Below are 22011 nucleotides of genomic sequence, written 5' to 3' on the forward strand. Positions count from 1 at the left end.
GTTCTTTCCAGCCAGTGAACGACTGGTGTATGTGCTATTCTGTTTGTGAGATAGTGCATATAAAAGATTTATGGTAAAATGTAGCTGAGTTGATGAATAAATCAATGTGCTCTAACGTTAATTCCATTTATAGGTGACAGAATGTTAAATTAAAAGTTAAAGTTTGTTTAACGAGACCAGTAGAGCACATTGATTTATTAATCATCAGCTACTTGGTAATTTTGACATTTAGTCTTAGAGAGGAAACCCGCTACATTTTTCTATTAGTAGCAAGGAATCTTTTATATGCACCATCCGACAGATAGGATAGAACATACCACGACCTTTGATATACCAGTCGTGGTGCACTATTTGGAACGAGAATAGCCCAATGGGCCCACCGACGGGGATCGATCCTAGACCGACCGCGCACCACACGACAGCTTTACCACTGGGCCATGTCTCGGCCGGTGACAGGATGTAGCTGAATGGTAAATCGTGCACTCGAGGTGCAATGGATCCCAGGATTGATCTTCCTCGGTAAACCAGTTGGTTTGGTCTGGTCTCAACCGATGAACCAGTTATTAGTACGACTGTGATATGAAATATACACACCAGGGCCGCGGGGCAGGGGCAGTTGGCCCCCACCCCCTGAGAATCTCTCTTTTTCCCCCAGAAAATATCACACATCTCAGGGTTTAATTTATAGTGCTTCATTTGTTTTAAAAAGTAATGCTCCCCCCACCCCCTCTAGGATTTTGATTAGGGTACGGCCCTGTCCAGTTGGTTTGATCTGGTCTCAACCAATGCACCAGTTATTAGTACGACTGTGATACGTAATATACACAGTCGTATCTGTATGGAAGTTCATACGTATATAAAAGACCGCTTGCCATTATGTTACAGAAGTAGAACAGTAGCCTACTGTTGGTTTCCGCTAAATTTCAGTCTCTTTCCGCTTTTAGGCATGGTATAGCTCAGTGGTGAAGCACTCGTCCGAAGTGTCATAGGATCGACTCTCATTGATGGACGTGTCCCACAAACTAATCCCAACCAGTGTCCCATTACTGGTATATCAATGGTTATGGAATGTACTGTCCTGTCTCTAGGAAAGTAGGTGTGACAAATCTTTCGCGGCGGCCTTTTGGAAAGGCACTGTAAAGCTAGCCATCCATTCATACGTAATCAGTGTCAATTGAACATCCATAATTACATGTTGAAATACATGAAAAAACCTCTGAAGATTATGTCATTAGTAATTTATAATTTTCTTTTTATTTAACGACACCACTAGAGCACATGATTTATTAATCATCGGCTATTGGATATCAAATATTTGGTAATTTTGACAGTCTCAGAGAGAAAACCCACTACATTTTTTTTTTTTTAGTAGCAAGGGATCTTTTATATGCACCATCCCACAAATAGGATAGCACGTACCACAGCCTTTGATATACCAGTCGTGGTACACTGGGTAAAATGATGAATGGGCCAATAGCCCCACAGACTGACAGTGCATCAAAAAGAGTTTCCAATCCTAGCTCAGACTGTGCATTTAAAATATAACGTCATTTAGTCGTCTCCTAGTTGTGGCTGAAACATTTTGATTTGGATCTTGTTGTTCATAAAGAAAACAATAATAATATGGATAATATAGAAATTATTACACTCGTGTGCGAGTTGTACTGATTTTATGAAACTCGTGTCAGGATTCATGTATGACCCTAGATCTCGCTCGGGCAATACAATAATCCTGACATTGGTTTCGTAAAATCAATACGACACACAAGCTTGTATAATAATCTCTATAGGATTCATTTAAAACAAAGGAAAAAAGTCTGCCTTATTGGTAATGACAAATAAAACCCAACAATGAACTACAAACAAAAATATTTTTAAAACAAAAACTTTATTTTTCGACAAAGACCTGGTTAAAAGACCTACTTGTGCAAATACATGTACTACAGTTGAGTGAAGAAAACTTTTCTAAGCGAGACATAAAAGAGAATGTACTTAATAAACCACTAACCACGAACATGTAATGAGAATGAACAGTGCAACCTGGAGAAGAAAAACGACAGGACACCTTTATGGATGTTAGCCCTACGACAATGACATAATATACATGAATTACCAACACTATATGCTTCCAAATGCATAACCTATTTTTAAAAATTTGTTTTTATTTTTTTAAAATCACCTCATTTGCAGTTTGAAACGTAACCAATAAATGGAGGGGGGGAAAAAAGCCCACCTCTTCAAACCATCCCAAAAAACTCTCATTATACCACATATCAAACATACATTTGTTTTTGTTTTTAAGCAAAACATTAGTGTTTAAAAATTGTGAATTTAGACAAAAATAAAATAGTGGAAAAGATCTTTCTACATAAACTTGTTACTCCATGACCGCTCATCTGTATCACTACATGTGGGTGGCTGTGGTATGTAAAGTACACCTCAAAGGGGTTTTAAAGACACAAATCGCGCACATAAATTTACCTGCCTACATAATTTTTCTTTTTAGCCAACAATTTTGGTACATGTATTAACTTAAATAGTTAAAATTGCACATTCTTCTGTGGAATTTTGCGTTGCATATAGTTATCTTTTTTGGCAATTCTTATCTTTGTATTAACTGAATATTATAAATGTATATAAATCTATCTGTCCAATTGCCAATTAAATTCCTGTCCTGTACGGAGCCAGCGTACGGCGAAACCTGTGCCCATGACAGGCGTGCACTACAACAGCTTGCTCTGAATGTGCACATTAAGCCCTTTCACTTGCCCTGACCTGACCTGTCAAAGAAAGGCTCACTTCATGGGCAAGATAACCCCCCCCCCCCCCCCCCCCCCCCCCAAAAAAAAACCCCAGCCAGATCTAAAAATGACTTAATCAAGCAGGACTAGCCTGAACTTATTTTCATTCACCCAAAGATATTTCAAATGACTGTATGGGACACCATCTTTAATCATTTTAAAATCTGATTTCTCTCTAACCTACCGTAACTAATGAATGAAAAAATGGTAATGGTTCGATATGGTGTACTGGACCAAAAGGTACATATGAAGAATGAACATGGGTTATTAATACAAAGGTGAAAAAGTTGTAACGGTTATACTGTCGAGTATTCGTATTGCAAACAATCCATATACTTTGCTTCTTTTTTTTTCCTCAACTGAAATATGATTTTTTTTTTAAATTTATTTCTTTCAGCTTAAATGCTATTCTGGGATCAATGTCTTTATACACATCAATACATACAAAATGACAACACAAAAACAAATTCTATTTATATGCATCCATGGAAATTAGGTGGGTTTAATACATGAATTAATCATAAATTTAATTCTGTTCAATTTACACGCCCCCCCAACCCAGCCAAAGAAGAATAAATAAATAAAATCCCAGTAAACAAAACAATTAAAACCCCTAGAAACTAGACCAATGTGCAGACAAAAGGTATGAAACGTTTTATATCAAAACCAAAATACAATAATGTTAAAAATAAAACAATAGTGTTTCCATAGTAATACGACATTGAACTGTAAATTTTGAACGACATTGAACTGTAAATTTTGAACGGACAAAGTTCAAGTGAGCGATTATTTTAGCACACACAGCTTTACATGCATATAAATTTGGTTCCAATACCATTATTCCTTTCTCAGAATTGCACCCAGGAACCATCAAGCATCAGAAAAACACCAAAGAACAATGATAACCAAATTTTCTTAAGCATTACTTTAGTTTTAAAATGGCCTAAATACTTTCTGAGATGGTTATTATGCAAGATGATGAATGACACATTTAACTCAATAAAACTTAAGTACAATTTTCTAGCCCATTTCAGGTGATCATCTCCACTTCATCTAGAATCCCAGGATCAACTATCCAAACCACATTTATGATAAACGTTGCGTCCAATATATTTAGGAATGTGGACAAATCTTGGTTATGGAGTTTAAGGGATAAATATCACACACCAAAAAGGAAAAAAACAAGTAATACCCCTACACTTGTCGATCTCACTGAATACCGTAGTAAATAAACGTTCTCCTGTACAAACCGTCTATGCAACAATGAGATGAAAAACCACAAACACACACTACATTGTGGTTGGTGGCTCAAGTTCACAAAATATCACACACACCAAGCTTTTATGACTGCCATCATCCCATACTTACCTCTCACTCAAAACATGCACACCAAACATTTAAATATTTAAACATTTTCCATCTACAATAGCAGTTGTGAATATACAGATATATACTCAGGCAGTGAGAAATGTATTTTCAGACCGTAGTAAGAAATCTTTTCAGACATCAGTAAAAATATTACAGACATTAGTAAGAAATATTTCCAGACATTACTAGAAATTTTTTCATACATTAGTAAAAAATATTTCAGACCTTAGTAAGAATTTTTTTCAGACGTTGGTAAGAAATTTTTTCAGACCTTAGCAAGAAATATTTTTAGGTTATCGTAAGTTTACAAATGACACAAATCACTTCATAACACAGCTAGTCTGTAAGAATAGTCTTTCTTCTATGAGAATTGTCCATGGTTTGTGATGTTAATAGTACAGTGGTATATCACAATATTATAAATATATGTCTCAACATACTTTCTTACCAAATTACATGTACTGATATAGATGGTCACCCAACTGGCTATCCATTATGGTTTTATGACTTAATAATGTAAACCAATCAAACATGGGTTATATCATTTTAGTTGTGGCAATATATATTACATATGGCTAATATTGCGATATACCAAAGACAGAAACGTTTTTAAGAAACCAAGCAAGTCTCGAGATTCTTAAGTGCAGTTTTTCTTTAAAAGATGATAATTTGTTTTCTTTTTTGTTTTGTTTTATTGCAATAATGTTATCTACAACATAGTAACACTGACAATATGACTCTAGTCTAAAAGATTTATACACAAGTACAACTAAAAGAAACATTTTCACAACTCTGGTGATCTGTTTCACAAAAACAAAACCTTGTACAATTCCACCAATTTCTTATATACTTTCCGTTCTCATAATATACAATTAATCATTTCTTCCATGCTATACACAGTCTCAATAATTTCATCACAATATATTTTAATCCAAATACTTTAAAAATCTGCTTAATGAAATAAAACGTACATATACATTAATAATATGTAAAAATACAAATGAAGATGTAACGTAAGCGAAAACCACAGACACAAACCTCAATTGTTTTGTGCATTTCTGTATATACACACATAGATCATTTGCAACCTAAGAGTTATTTTTGTTCTATGTCTAAATAATTTTTAAAAAGAGAGACATAGAATAAAATCATTTAGGAGTGTCAAGAAAACATATATTCATCTCTACATAACTATAAATTGACACTGAATGCCCGATTCTATATCTATATGGTATTCTTATTACTACAGCTTCTCTCGACTCCTGGCCTATTTAACTAGTGTTTTCAAACAGGTATGCCACAAAAGTCTAACAATGCATAATTATGTAATGTTGAGGTTATAAAATTGGCTCTATTTCACAAAGATATACATCCTCCAATTCTAAATCTTAAAGTCCAAACAACTCTGTTTAAAAGTTTCAAATTTAATTTAAATTTCCCTACTTTAATTAAAACATCTCCTGTATCTGCCTTAAAAATGCCTTTTTGCCTCGAAACCGACTTAACATTTTGCAAGTGGGTTGGTTCACGATTTAAAAAAAGAAAAAAAAAGAGAGGAAAAAAAGGAGTAAGAATCCATCAGGTTATATATTTTTGATAATTAACAGCAATTACTTTCTTCTTCATTCACCAGAAATAATCAAAACAATCGTCTTTTTTTGACCATTTTTCTTTTTAATGACATTTATGAAAAAAAGAAGGAAAAAACCCAAAGTATGAATACATCAGTTTTCAGGAATCAATATAGTTTTAAAGATTTACTTTTTTCTTCATTCACAAGAGATAATCGAAAAAATATTTTCACTTTCAACACTTTTTTTTCTCTTTGTTTTAAAAAAAAACAGGAAGAAAAATGGAGAGAGAGAGAGAGAGAGAGACAGACAAAGAATTTAAATATTGTGGCTAAGACCACATGGGTATTAATCGACGAGTATTTCGAAGTGGATGCTGCCCTGTACATGCATGCGACTGTGCTCGATGTTGCGGGCCCAGGCCTTGCACTCAATCATGATTCCCACGTGATGCACCATGTTCTTCAGGTGGGCCATGATCAGGGGCTGCAGGTAACCCTTCTGGTTGCGGTATGGATAGTAGCGCATCGAGAAACCTTGCGATGGGTAGTACTCAATCTTGCCCAGGTTATCTTGGTCGCCTGGGTTCTGCAACAAGGGAAAAAAGAAATGTGTGTTAAAGACACCGAGTCTACTGGTTAGATATCAGTCTTGCCTGGGTTCTGCAACAAGGGAAACAAGTATTCTGTTGGTACTGCTACAGCAATACATGTCCACTACCCAACCCAACCCATTTTTATTGTCTTTTAATTTTTTATAAAATAAATTGGTAAATCGCTATGAAAGTTAAACTTGATCTGTAACAAAACATGATAATGCTATCAGGGTTTTAAACCGCATCAAATTCGAGGTGTTAAACGTTGTGCTCAAAATACATATGTGCAAAATAACCAAGCCCAAATTAAGTACAATCATTGCCATTCCCAGTGGTTTTTGTCAAACATTAATCCAGTAGTCAGAAGATTAAAGTGACAATGAAAAACTAGTGAGAATAAACATTTGGCCTACCTCGCCTTCACATGCTATCCAGACTGACGAATTGTCATAGATCTGCTTCAGATCTTCCGGCATATTTCCGGGAAGGTCGTCCCCTTCGTAGGGGAGTGGTATCCAGTCAAAGATCTGAGGGAAAACATGGTCAGAAAATAAGCTGTCTGATCAAAGCTGAATTTGGCAAATGTATTTACTTATTAATTCACCAAAATGTTATTTGTTAGGAAACAAGGCCTCTGGAAATTTCGAGAGCGATAGTTTCGTTCGTGCGTTGCTCGTGTAAGTATAGTTTTGTGTAACCAGTTTTTCGTTTGCACACTGAATTTATGACATCATTTACATCAACCTGATGGGTTAAGTTAAAAACAAAATAGGTTACCTAAAATATTTTTTGCGTAACCCATAAATGTTTTATGCAAATGTTCAATTATCAGAGGCCCGGATATCAAATGGTGTGTGTAGATGGACAATTATTATTGCTAACTTGCTCTACTGTGATACCACTCACAGGGTTTCTAGACTTTTAACTGAACAAATTTCCATAACTTTCCACGACCTTCATCCATAATTTTCCTGTCCTTTTCCACACATCGTGCTTCACGTGAATTTCCCACAACCTGTTTTAACCACAGACTGTATTTATCGTTCACCAGCCAGGTGTCACAGAATTTACATTTTCCAGGCATTTTGTCACCAATTCAATAACCCTAATTTATTCCATTCAATTCAATAACCCTAATTTATTCCATTCAATTCACTTTGAATCAGATTTCAATTTCTCCCTCCAGCTAGGAAAAGAACAATGGCTGACTGGCTTTTTTAAAAGCTGGGCATTGATTAGCCGAGCTCGCTTAAGACGTTGTCACTGATTTGCCGATTTGTGTAATCGGTGTAAAATACGAAGTATTGCACACTATAGACAGAAATTTACAAAAAAACCTCTTTTTTTTAATTTCATTTTTCCAGTACTTTTAAGGGCCTGGAAAAAGTATTTTTAAATTCCATAACTTTCCAGGTTTTTTAAAAACGCATTGGAACCCTGTCTCAGAATACATGTGTCACTCAGTTGAAGTCCATTGGTTAAGCTGCGTTCTCATCATGCGATTCGTCGCACCAACGTATCGCGTACAATTTGTCGGCCCTATAAAAATTGGAATAGATAAGACTAAAGTTGTTCTGATTTAGGTGTTCTCACAGCACGATTCAATCGCAGGTGACAAGTCGGTGCAAGTAACTGCATAATGAAAACGCCCCTAAACATAACTAAATGTATGTTTCAGAGAAGTAATTAGAATACCACAACCTTTTTCACATTAATCGATAGACCTGGTATGTCAAATATGTTTATTTAAAGAGGTTTAATTATATTAAATACAAGGTTTGATGATCGTCTAGGAACTGATATGGAAGATATGACCTGGACAAGATTTTCCTTTAATATACAATAATGTGTGAAAAGTAGGTCGCAGTGACCTAGTTACGGTACACGACACACAGCCATCTCAAGCTGTACTTGCATGCAAGCTTTGATGATCCTATATGAATTGATAAGGAAGATATGGCCCAGACAAGATTTTCCTTTAATATACATGTATACAGCAAGGCATGAAAAGTAGGTCGCAATAACCTAGTTATGGTATGAAGACACCATCATTCCAAGATGTACTTGCATGCAGGGTTTGATTATCCTTTATGAATTGATAAGGAAGATATGCCTCTGACACAAACAGTTTACAGATGGACATACAAGAATCAAAGACGGGGTTACAAATACCATTCCCTAACTGGACGGTGCTTATTTAACTATTTAACTGTTAAGACTTTAGTATTATTTGGTAATTAAGGTCAAACACATTAATGCAAGAGGATCTGGACTTCATTCCTGATTCTGTGCAAATTTTGAGTAGTATTAAAACCATTCCCCAACTGGATGGTGCTTATTTGATCAAGGTTAAAACTCTTTAACATGTACAGGAGGCGTTTATATCGACCAATACATGGGAATATCCTATTATTAGTCTTTGATACTTTCATTTTGTTACAGGCAACACCAGCGTTCCAGCTGTTATGACAAAATGTTTAAATGGCCGTGGCTGTGTAGCTGTTAAAGTTTGTTTTGTTTAACGACACCACCAGAGCACATTAATTTATTATGTGGTTATGCCACCACTCAATAGACTACTCTTTCTGTTAGTAGCAAGTTTTGTTTTGTTTAACAACACCACTAGAGTACATTGATTTATTAATCATCGGCTATTGGATGTCAAACATTAGGTAATTTTGACAGTCTTTTATATGCACCATTCCACAGACAGGATAGCACATACCACAGCATTTGATATGCCAGTTGTAGTGCACTAGCTGCAATGAGAAATAGTCAGATGGGCCCACTGACGGGGATCGATCCTAGATCGACCACTTTACCCTCAATGCAATGGTTAAAAAGCTTCCCGAGAATATTCCCATCACGAACATCAATCTCATGGGTACAAGATGATGTAAGAATACAAATAAATCAAAATTAATGAAACTTTGTTAAAGTTTCTTTTAGTTAATGACACCACTAGATTCATTAATCATTGGCTATTGGATGTCAAACACTTAGTAATGTCGTCAAAAGAAACCCGCTACTTTTTTCCTAATGCAGCAAGGAATCTTTTATACGCACTTTCCCACAGACAGGAAACCACATACCACAGCCTTTGACCAGCTGTGGCGCACTGGTTGGAATGAGAAAAACCCAATCAATTGATTCACTGAGGTGGTTTGATCCTGCGATGTAAACACCTCAGGCGAGCACTCAACCGACTGAGCTAATTCCCGCCCCAAACTGGTATTAATTATTTAGTACGGACCAGAATACAGTGTAGGTTAATTACCTAAATGGAACATGAATGTGGCTATCTGCAAGGTTCCACTGAACCAAACTGGTATTAATTATTGATTACAGTATTTAGTACTGACCAGAATACAGTGTATGTTAATTAACTAAATGGAAGATAAATGTGGCTATCTGCAAGGTTCCATTGAACCGATATGAATGACAGATTTACCTTATTCAGTTTGAGAAGAATGCACGGTTTGCCTTTGGCATAGCCGTAGTCCTCCCCACATTTCTCGATGACCTCCGCAAGGTCAACTTTACACGCTGTTGTTTCCGTCATCCTCATAGCATTTCCGCTGCAGTTCACGATGTTATCGCTATCTTTTGGCTCCTCGTATTCTAAAAAAAGAAGAAGCCATCTTTAAATACTCTGTCCCTAGACCACAATGTGTCATGTCATTGCTTTGTGTAGTGGGTTAATAGTCTGGTTTAATAAATAATTCTTAAAAATAATATAAAATACTGAAATGCCTTCTCTTGGGATGATTACAAATAGGACGACCTCTGTAGAATTTAGATAACCCACTGACTTCAAGGCAGTTCAAATTAAAGTTTGTAATGTTTAATAACACCACTAGAGCACACTGATTATCAACCAATATGTAATTTCGACAGTCTTAGAGAGGAAACACTACATTTTTCCATTTGTAGCAAGGGATCATTTATATCCACCATCCCACACAGGATAACACATACCACGACCGTTGATATGCCAGTCATGGTGCACTGGCTAGAACAAGAAATAGCCCAATCGGCCCACCGATGGGAATCGAGCCCAGACCGACCGTGCATCAGGCATGTGTTTTAACACTGGGCTAGGCATTGGCTTCAAGTTCCTTGTTATTTTTGGTACTAAATGATAACAATGTGGTATGCTCTGTGGTATGCTGCCCATAGATGCCAACCTTTACTGATCAACACCTGTAAGACTGTGGACAAAAATCCATAAGAAAGCTGCAAAAGGCCGAGGAATTGATGATTTTAAATCCCAAGGCAACATGAAAATCGAGACTATTAGCAAGTACAATTTTATTGGATCGCCAACATGGCTTACACACAACACAAACAATGTTGCTTTCCCGTACGGCGTGGCGTGTGCAAAAGATCACGTGGCATATAGTCTTAGAAAGGAAACCTGCTACATTTTTCCATTAGTACTAAGGGATGTTTTATATGCAGCATCCCACAGACAGGACAGTACATTACATGGTCTTTGATATACCAGCCATGGTGCACTGGCTGGAACTATAAATAGTCCAATGGTCCCACCGATGGGAAATGATGCCAGACCGACCGTGCATCAGACGAGGCACTTTACCTCTGGGCTATGTTCAAATATTACATAAAGACTTACTTTTGATGAACTTGTTGATGTGGTCGACATATGGCTTCACCTGTTTTGCATCAGATCGTTCGTATCTAATAAGAGTAGTATCGACATCTGGCATAGGTTTAAATCCAACACCTGAAAAACAAATATATATCTGTGATGGACACAAAGAAAATGAACAAAATAACTGTTCGTGACAACCTAATTTTCGGGGCTAAAGTTTGTACTTTTTAACGACATCACTGAAGCACATTTTAATTAATTGATATATTAATCGTCGGCTACTGAATGGGTCGGGGGAGCTTGGTTACCATATTGTTGTATGTTGGTTGACTTTGTAGGAAAACATACTTCTTATTTTGCCTACAAAAAAGTTTATACGAAATACAAGCAGACTTTTAATTGAACCGAAGATGTTATCGGTCTGACATTCACGGGCAGTTCCGGTTTTGCTGAACCGATCAAAGTTTTAATATTATTTTTAATAAAGATAATGCATTTTCCCCTAGACAGGAGAGCACATATCATGACCAGCTGTGGTGCACTGGTTGGAACGAGAAAAAACAATCAGTTGAATAGATCCACCGAGGAGGTTTGATCCTGTGACGCAAGCACCTCAAACTCATGATAAACAATGTCCTAGACAGGACATAACATAAGTAGTGTCATGTTCAAGAGTGTGATCACTCGCTAACACCCATTAAAGACTGGTTTTTCACTCGAACACTATAAAAATGTGATATGATAGAAGATGGTTGGTACCAGTCAAATTGTTTGTGATCCCTCGCTATCACTTGTTGAACTGGTTTTTCATTCTAATGTTATAAAAATTTGATATGATAGAAGATGGTGGTACCAGTCAAACTGACTGATCACTTGGACTCTGAACACCAGTGGTATGTTCAAGAGTCCAAGTGATCAGTCAGTTTGACTGGTACCACCATCTTCTATCATATCAAATTTGTATAACATTAGAATGAAAAACCAGTTCAACAAGTGATAGCGAGGGATCACAAACAATTTGACTGGTACCAACCATCTTCTATCATATCACATTTTTATAGTGTTCGAGTGAAAAACCAGTCTTTAATGGGTGTTAGCGAGTGATCACCAGTGGTATGTTCAAAAGTTCTGCACAGACTGTTTTTACTGGTACACATACCATAGGCTTTGATTATACCAGTTACAGTGCACTGGTTGGGATGGGAAGAAACCCAATCCGAGAATGGGTCCACAGTATCTTCCAGGAAAATCACTCACACTCTGACTGGAAATTTATATTAGGAGATTGGAAAACTGATCTCCTTGTAATAAATTTAAAAAATAAATTTGATTAAAAACCCAGCACTATTTCAGGATAATGATCTTCAGCTTTCATGATGATTCGATCCTATGATGCAGTGTTCTAGCTAGCAATAAATAGAAGGGCGCTGCCCCCTGCCCCCGTTTTGTTCCACCCTGCCCCCGTTTTGTTCCACCCTGCACTAATTCATTACTATACACAAGTAATAAAATACAAATGTAGTTTTCCTCTCAAAGTGTATACAGCGAGTGGCAGAGCTAGCCCTGAGAACACTGTGATGTAAGCACTTCCAAGCCATAGGATTTTATGGGAAACACTTTGTGGGTTCCGTGCCCTGAGATCATGGGAACCCATCGGAAGCTGTTTTTAGGTTCCATGAAAACAAGTTATGGGAACCCATCGGAAGCTGTTTTTAGGTTCCATGAAAACAAGTTATGGGAACCCATCGGAAGCTGTTTTTAGGTTCCATGAAAACAAGTTATGGGAACCCATCGGAAGCTGTTTTTAGGTTCCATGAAAACAAGTTATGAGAACCCATTTCTTATACCATAATGCAATGGATTGTCAAAATGCTATGCACGTTGGGTAATATGTTCGAATCTTGCCAATTGACTTATTATTTTAAATGACAACAAATAAAGGTTCCAATCCAGCCAACTGACTGGGTTTTTTTTTACATCAAATAGAGGTTCCAATTCAGCCAACTGACTGGGTTTTTTTTACAACAAATAAAAAGCTTAGTCCTCCCAAGCTACTGATTATCCAACACACAAACCCGTGGAAAGAGACATGTTTTTAAACTCAATATTTTTTGATACAGTTGCGCCCCTTCCCCTTCCCTCCACATTACATATGCATGCTGTTCTGACTGACAGCTACATAAATATAACAGTTTACGTCATTTCCGCCCTTACTGAAAAGACAGGAAATAGTGGAGCTTATTCGATTGTCACCTTCAGTACTCAAGTGCGTGCGTGACATCGGCAATAAATTTGTCGACTTCAGTGACAGTAATAAAAGGTTAATTATTTTTATCAAATAATATTTGAATTAAAATCCTAATTTAGGTCCCTAAATTTAACAGGGGCACTACAAATAATTAGTGCCAGTGATGTAAATGTGCAATTTACATATGGATCAATTATTTATATATATATATGTGTGTACGCGGGTACAATGTAGGCTCATACCTATTATTACCTACGTCATCGAAACGGGAATGGACTTGTGTGTGGGAGTGGATGCGTTTGCATGTGTACAATAGGAACAAGGATGTCGAAAATCACAACTTTTTTTGTATCGTACTAAATGAATGGCCCCTTAAAAAAATTTATTTCAGCAATTTCATAAGCATCTCACTTGTAATGGTCACTGCAAACTCTACATCTAACAGATATCAGATCGTTATCGACTGCATCGACTTCGACTTCAAAATCGCCACTTTAATATATATATTTTTTAAGAAACAGATTCAGACTTTTTCTTCTTTGGAGCAGATGCCATGATGTCAATATTACAATTTTTGGTCAGGTTTAATTTGAGCGCAGTGTTGAACTCTGATTCGGCTTTACTCTAACACTGAGAAGTATGGCGAACACTAAAATCATGTCGTGATTGTGCTGAAAACTATTTCCAATAGTTTTATATGAGAAACCTTATTATTTGTATAATATATATATATACATGTATGTATATATTACATATAGATAAATATATATATATATATATATATTTTTTTTTATCAACATAATAATCATGGGAAACGAAATTTTGGTTTGTGGTTTTGCCGACACGCTACCGGTAATGATCCTTAATGATTCGATGGCCTGCACATCTGATGAGCGTTCTACTGACTGAGCTAGATCCAGCGTCGTTAAGAAGACACTAATATATGAATTAAAAAAAAAAAAAAAAAAAAAAAAAAAAAAAAAAAAGTGTTGTTTAAAGACACCCATGGGGATCGATCCTAGACTGACCTCACATCAGGCTACATCCCGCACCCTTAAAAAGCAGATGCCATGTACTTACCTGGATTTCCTTTCAGCAAACTGTCTGTGCCCATCAGTTTCGGATACTGGCCGTCCATGGTCTGATAGAAGACGGCCAAGAGACCGGCGAAGAAACTGGCCAGACATATATAGTAGATCAAATAGAAAAAACAAATCTCAGCTGAAAAAAAAGAAGAAAAACACTTTTAATGTTAAAAGTGCAATATGGATTTATTAACCATCTGATATAGAATGTCAAACATTTGATTAATCTGACCTACAGTTGTAGAGAAAACTGGCTGGCTATATATATATATATATATATATATATATATATATATATATATATATATATATATATATATATATATATATATATATATATATATATATATATATATATATATATATATATATATATATATATATATATATATATATATATATATATATATATATATATATATATATATATATATATATAATATATATATATATATATATATATATATATATATATATATATATATATATGAAGAGTTCAGGCACAAAACACCATATAAACCATTTTCTTTCTTTTTTTGGTTAAAGCCATTTTGTACGTCAGTAATTTGTCGCTGATTTGCCGCAAAACGTGATTGATCCAGATCAAATTGTACTGGGTAAATCCCATTATTTTTATCAAAACGCAATATACTGAACATGAAAAAATTGATATATCGTACAAATGCCTAAACTCACTCACTCTCTCTCTCTCTCTAAAACTAATTAATCATCGGCTAGTGGATGTCAAACATTGGGTAATTCTGACACAGTCAGAGGAAACCTGCTACATTTTTCCTAATGCAGCAAGGGATCTTTTATATGCACTTTCCCACAGACAGGAAAGCACATACCACAGCCTTTAACCAGTTACTACAACTGGATGGAATGAGGAAAACACCAATCAGTTGAATGGATCCATCGAGGTGGTTCAATCCTGTGATGCAAGCACCTCAATCGAGCACTCAACCGACTAAGCTAAAACCCACCGCCACTTCATTTTGTGTTTTGAGAAACAATTTTTGCTTCTCAAAATCAGCAGTTTGAGAAATGATATGTAATCTCCTTGAGATTCGTAATGTACGTTTTTAACAACACTGTGACACAGACTGTGTAATCAATAAATGAATGTTTAATGAAAAATACATTGGCTATTGGGTGTCCAGTTGAGGTAAATATGTACCGTAAATGAATGTATAACTAATACCAATATAAAAAATTTAAAGTTAAAAACCACACTGTGAAAGGCTAGCTTGAGATAAAGTTTGTTTTGTCCACTGGAACATATTGATTTATTAATCAACTACTGGATGTCATCAGAGGAAACCTGCTACATTTTCCCTAATGCAGCAACAGACAGGATAGCACATACCACAGCCTTTGATATTCCAGTCATGGTGCACTGGCTGGAACGAGAAATAGCCCAATGGGCCCACAGACGGGGATCGACCCAAGACCGACCGCACATCATGTGAGCACTTTACCATTTGGCTACATCCAGTCTTCAGATGAAAAGCAAAAACTGCTTGTAAAATGGTGTATTGTGCACTTTGAGTGGTATAAAATTTGCTGCCTGCTGCTTATCAATTTTGAGCCTGGTCTATCATCAAAATCTGCAAAAACTACATGTATGCTGGAAGGCATAAACTTTTTTCACTACTGAAACGGCCATTTAATAAGATTCAAAATAAATACTATATATCAGAGCTCATTAACAAATTGCTGATTTTTATACTAAGTGGCTATAATATTTAGTATGTGGCTAACAGAATTTTGTTTAACTTTAAATTGGCCACATTTTAATAAATTTTCTAAGAAATATTCTATATTTCTTAGAAAAATGGCAAATTCTAGTATGAACCCTAATTCTAATGTATGTTATGCGTATGAGGTAATTGTCTGTACAATCTGACACTTGGTATATTGCACAAAAAGTCTTCAACGATGCCATGTTACTTCTTAAAGTTTGTTTTGTTTGCATATTGTATGATATACAATATTTATGTACAGTCTTAAACATGGTATTAACAGACTTTATTAATGAAACAATGTGATAATGAGCTATCACTAAATAGCAGTTTTCCTATATTAAGACAACCGAAAGTTGAATGAAATTTAACAATGACAGAGAGGTCAGAAAGAAAGGCTTGTTCTGTTGTACTAACGGCTGGGCCACACATTCCATAACGAACTGACATGGTTTATTTTCACACACGTGTGAACAGCCTGACACTCACTCAAGCATGAAGGTCGGGTCAAGTGCCCAGTAACGTTTCCTTAAAAGCAAGTGCACATTGTAAATACTACCCAATGACAATACAAAGGCATGTAAAGGTTGTTAACATTACCCAACACAGGTACTACAGTGAACAATATTTCATGAAGACCAGTCACCACGGGAGTTGGTTACACAAGTTTACATTTATGTGAATGGCCAATTAAGCACTTGTTGAAATGTCATGTACTAAAATTAAAACTTATAAAAGCTGTTAACTTTATTCATGTATTCCAAAAATACATGTATTCTGTACTGTTCTACTCTAGACTCTTTTGGATACTTAATAGCTTATCACAGTACAACATTAGACACATTAATTCATCTTGTATGCAAATGTAATTAACACAACTGAACAATCTGTACCTATAGTCCTTCCCAGTGCCCATGAATACTGGTTTTTGTAAATAATTTCAGTATGATATGAAGTGGAAAAAAAAGAAAAGAAAAAATATTTTGGAAACAAAAAAAACCTATTTTTTGTGAGCAATTAATAAATAAATAACTTGTAGTACATACTATATAGTAAGAAAACAAGGTTCCATAGGTCCTTCCATCCTCCAACAAAAATGTTGTTTGTAAATCATTTCAGTTTGGTTTGACTTAAGAAAAAAAGTGTTTTGGAAATAACGAAAACAATACTATTTTTGTGTGCAATTTAGAAAACAATCGGCTCTGAAATAAATAACTTGTAGTAAATTCCATAGTATGAAAAATGGTGTTCCCTGTGGGAAGGACCTAGGTAACCGACTTGTTGTATTAAAGATTTTGAAATACTGTTCACTTACTGCATATACATGTACACAGAGACTAACTTGTTAATTACATAGGATATTGGCTTTATCCTGTGAAGGTAAGAATGGGAAATTAACTAGTTATTATCTTTATCCTGCAGACCATAAAAATTCCAAGGGAAACGTTATTAGTTCAACTACATTGTATGATGACCTAGAGGTCATATGAGAGATTTTGTAATGTAGCTGTGTGTGTGACGTCAAAAGTGATATCCTGCTAGCTACTATATATATATATGACTTTGCTTCATCCACCATTATAATCTGTCAATAGAAACACTGGATGCAGGATAAAATGCATTACAAGTACAATTAATAGTTTGTCTTTATACCATGCTTACGGTAGATTGACAAAAGTGTGCAATAATAAATCTATGTAACTGCACCCCTTTTAAACCTCACCTGTCTGAGCCAAACTTCCTTATGAAACGTCACTTAAGTCTGCGGTACAAGTCAGTTAAATGCATAAACGTACTCATGACGTGCATGGTTATTCACACACTTTCAATGTTTTGACCGACAGCAGATAAATCCTCAGTGCTAGTGCACTCGAGAATATAGGCTGTCAATCAAAGTGTGCAAATAACTAAAAAGTAATATTTTAAAAAATAAGAAAAAGAGTTTGTTTTGTTTAATCACACCACTAGAGCACATTGTTCCATCAGTAAAGAAAATAAATTTGACATTGTAAAGCACAATATTCAATGTTTATTAGAAACTTTGTTCTTATAAAGTTAGATGACTTATGAACGAGATTGGAATTCAAATGAAATTCCAACATGTTGGAAAATTCTATGATATGTCAACTTGTTGAATTATTTATTTTGATTTTAAACAAAGTTTGCTACCTTCAAATATGCAACCAACATGCAGGTGTATAAATTTCTCGACTAGGCCACGAGTAATGCAAAATTTATGTGGTTTACAGTATGTGGTAGTGTTTTTGTTTTTAAATCAGGTGCGTGAGGCACCATTCTCCTGGTAACCTGAACACCATCTGACTTATTCTGATACATGTATGTACCTGCAGTAAATGTTTATCAGTTTAACATGCACCAACTAGATATTATGTTCATGTTCATATCACTGTAGTTGATTAAAATGGGAAAACCTACAAAATGTTAATTTTATACCCTACAGTGTACATGGAATCATCCATATGCTCCCTTTCCATGCTGCTGTGCTTGGAAGGTCGGAAATGCCGATCAATCGTAACACCTCAAAGTCAAAATGTTCCTGGTATGCCCTTTCACCAACCTAACAGGTTTGGACCCTCAATGTTGAAATACGTGTATTTCTATCCCATAAGACTATTAAACTGATAGTGTCCCCCACCCACCTTTTAAATACACACTATGGGCCCTGCATATTGTTATATAAATAAGGCTTATTCCTCACATACTTAAAGCCGTCCTCCAACAAATTCATCTGTCACAAACACATATGTATCATGATCATCATTTTTTTTAAATTGTATTTCTTTCTTTCTTTTAACTTTATTAACATGCCTGTATCCAAAAGAGGTTCAGGCATGTTCCTAAATATTTTATACAAGATACATTACAAAAAGAAAGATAAAAAGTTCTTTTAGTCTGGTTTATTTTCTCGAGTGAATCTACATGTAGTAACAAGCAGCATACAGATTTGTTTTGCCTTTCAATCACTCTACACATGTATACATATATTATTAGTATTATTTGTGTACAGTAACACACTGCACAATTAAAAACAACTTAGATGCATGTATAACACAATCAATATTAGCCTGCCTGCCAAATGATAAACTTTACACAGGTCTGTAGGCCTGTACAGGTACCACAAAATCTGTTCAATAATAGATGGATGGATGGAATTGTTTAACATGCACATTCAGAGCAAACTGTTGTAGCGCATGCCTGTCCTGGGCACAGGTGCCGGCCTCGGCCAGCTCCGTCCAGGACAGGTCAATAATATAAGCTGATGACAATTTATACAGGTAGGTTAAGAGGAGCTCTAGGGCAGGAATGGAGTAATAAAGCCAACAAACTAGGGCACCCAGGCTGCAAACAGGTTTCCAATTACTGGTATAGGCCAGGCCTCATTTAGCTCCACAGATCAAACACTAGTCATTGTTGCATAAAACACTAAACAATATCCAACCTACAGTATAATCAGATTGTGGCCACCTGTCACTGGTTCTACATGTATTTGAATTCTGAAAAATCCATTTACAAGTCAGTAGTTTGATTTATACTGCAATCATATACACCAGTTGGCAACATATGATAAGATAAATTTCTACATGTTCGGCTACTGATGAAAAATATATCTGTTTGGAATAACACTATCATTTCACTAAAGTAAAGGACTTGTATTGTTCAAAGTGAGTTATTTTATTTAGGTCTAGTTGATAATTTTTACTCTTTTTTGGGGGTGGGGGTGGAGAGGGTAGGTGAATTACAGAATTACTTTTTTTCTTTTCAATTACAACAGGGAAAGGCTCTCAACTTAAGGCCGAATGTGCTCAACAAAAAAGTTGCTTTCATGCTGGAAAAAAAATAGGGTATGCAGACTGGAAAAACATTTTATTTAAAAAAAATATTTTATATAAATTGATCACAGCAACATTAAGATTTTTTTTTTTTTAAATAAAAATTATGGTTGGCAAGTTAAAATGAGGGTTGTTTGGTTAACTGGAAACTAACTTTTTTATGCGACACCTAATTTATGATGATTTTTTTAAAATAGCCATACCTGTATTTGTACAGGTAAGTTTAAAAATAATTCAGTGGAAGGTGACCTCTGAATGACAGCAGGGTTTCACTGGGAGTCATAAATCTCACAGAACGCACAAGAAGTAGCCTGTGGCATTATCTCCTTTCGGTGTAGGACACCGCTAAACCCGTCACTGACATTAAATATCAGGTGAAGCAAGCATTCTACACAAGGGGCTATATTCACAGAATAATTTAAAACATGATTCTACAGCAATGGATTTGCTGATTCAGAAAGATGTCTAGATATGTTCCAGATACATGCATATACATTTCCTCCTGAATTTTGCTGTTTTCCAACACAGAATTAATGAATAGATCTGTATATTTGTACATATAGGTATACCAATGAAATATATCAAACATTAACAATTTCAAAATTTGTACGACCCCAAAATGGACTTAAAAAATCTGCATAACCTATTTTTTGTTTGCATAACCTATTTTTTTAACTTTTAATTTGCATATATATCCTATTTTTATATATATAAAAAAACAAAATAGAAGAATGTGACACATTGCTCAAACTAATAATTAAAACTTTTTAATCTTGATTGTTCTGGTATTTTCAAACACTTTGATCCAAAGTTCTAACAAACTTGTAAAGGGAATGAACCACCATACATACATACACAGACACACACACATGTAGGTCACAATGACAAAAGAAAGAAAGAAAGAAATGTTTTATTTAACGACGCACTCAACACATTTTATTTACGGTTATATGGCATCAGACATATGGTTACGGACCACACAGATTTTGGAGAGGAAACCCGCTGTCGCCACTACATGGGCTACTCTTTCCGAGTAACAGCAAAGGATCTTTTATTTGCACTTCCCACAGGCAGGATAGCACAAACCATGGCCTTTGTTGAACCAGTTATGGATCACTGGTCGGTGCAAGTGGTTTACACCTACCCATTGAGCCTTGCGGAACACTCACTCAGGGTTTGGAGTCGGTATCTGGATTAAAAATCCCATGCCTCGACTGGGATCCGAACCCAGTACCTACCAGCCTGTAGACCGATGGCCTACCACGACGCCACCGAGGCCGGTATCACGATGACAAAGTTCTGCAGATCTAAATTGATCTCGAATAGGCTATTTGAAAGTTATAGAACATCCAATGACATTTTAATACAAATAGATCTAATGATAAATATGATGCACTAATTCAAATAATTATTTCTTGTTTAACAACAAAACAAAAATGGAGAAAAACGGTGGCAGTTATTCACTCAGATTTTGGGGGGAGGGGGGACCACAATCATTGTCCCATAGATCTATCACTGACTAATAGTTAACTAACACAATCAATACTCTGACTAGTAAAGCTTATAATATATACATATTAAAAACAAAACACCACCCTCCCCCCCAAAAAAAAAAAATGAAAAAGAAGTCATAAAATATGATTAACAATTCAGACTGTTGGTTAGGAAAGTAACATTTTCATCTTGAAAAAAAAAATCGACATTCGATTCAGTGATCTCCCGATATTCTGTTAATTAATTTGGGGTGAATTTATAATTTGTGTTTTAACAACTGTAACCAAAACAATATATTTGCTTATTAAAAGTTGTTTCAAACAGAGTTTTTAGCAAACAAGCGTGCATTCTTTTAGGGACGCCGACCAACTCGCAAGTGAAGCCGTGCTCAACTCAACTTCAAGGGCACCGTGTCGGGCACAAACCTTCATTGTTTTTGTTGTTTTTTTCACTTACCCCAGCTTCGTCCACCTCTTCCGAGAAGAGTCTTGTTATCTGAATTCCAAACAAAGTTTAAAAAACCAGAGACTCTTTGCTTTACAGTTACTTTTTGGTCCATTTTGACGAGAAGACGATAATGGTAGAATCTAACCTTCAAGGTTTCGCAGATGCGCTGTGAGCGAGCTTCGGCCAGTCGA

General features: G+C 35.7%; 1 protein-coding gene across 1 annotated transcript; it reads right to left on the reverse strand.

The window, feature by feature from the left end:
• Positions 1-1871: 1871 nt before the first annotated feature.
• On the reverse strand, positions 1872-22011 carry LOC121369477 (sodium/potassium-transporting ATPase subunit beta-like). The gene is made up of 6 exons (XM_041494586.1): positions 21830-22011; positions 14279-14419; positions 10972-11082; positions 9787-9956; positions 6749-6862; positions 1872-6328 (listed from the first exon to the last, which is right to left on the reverse strand). Exons 1-6 carry the CDS (start codon positions 21930-21932, stop codon positions 6089-6091), a joined length of 879 nt encoding a protein of 292 aa, XP_041350520.1. The 5' UTR covers positions 21933-22011; the 3' UTR covers positions 1872-6088.

The sequence above is a fragment of the Gigantopelta aegis genome, chromosome 1 (genome assembly GCF_016097555.1).
Source record: "Gigantopelta aegis isolate Gae_Host chromosome 1, Gae_host_genome, whole genome shotgun sequence".
NCBI lineage: Eukaryota > Metazoa > Mollusca > Gastropoda > Neomphalida > Peltospiridae > Gigantopelta > Gigantopelta aegis.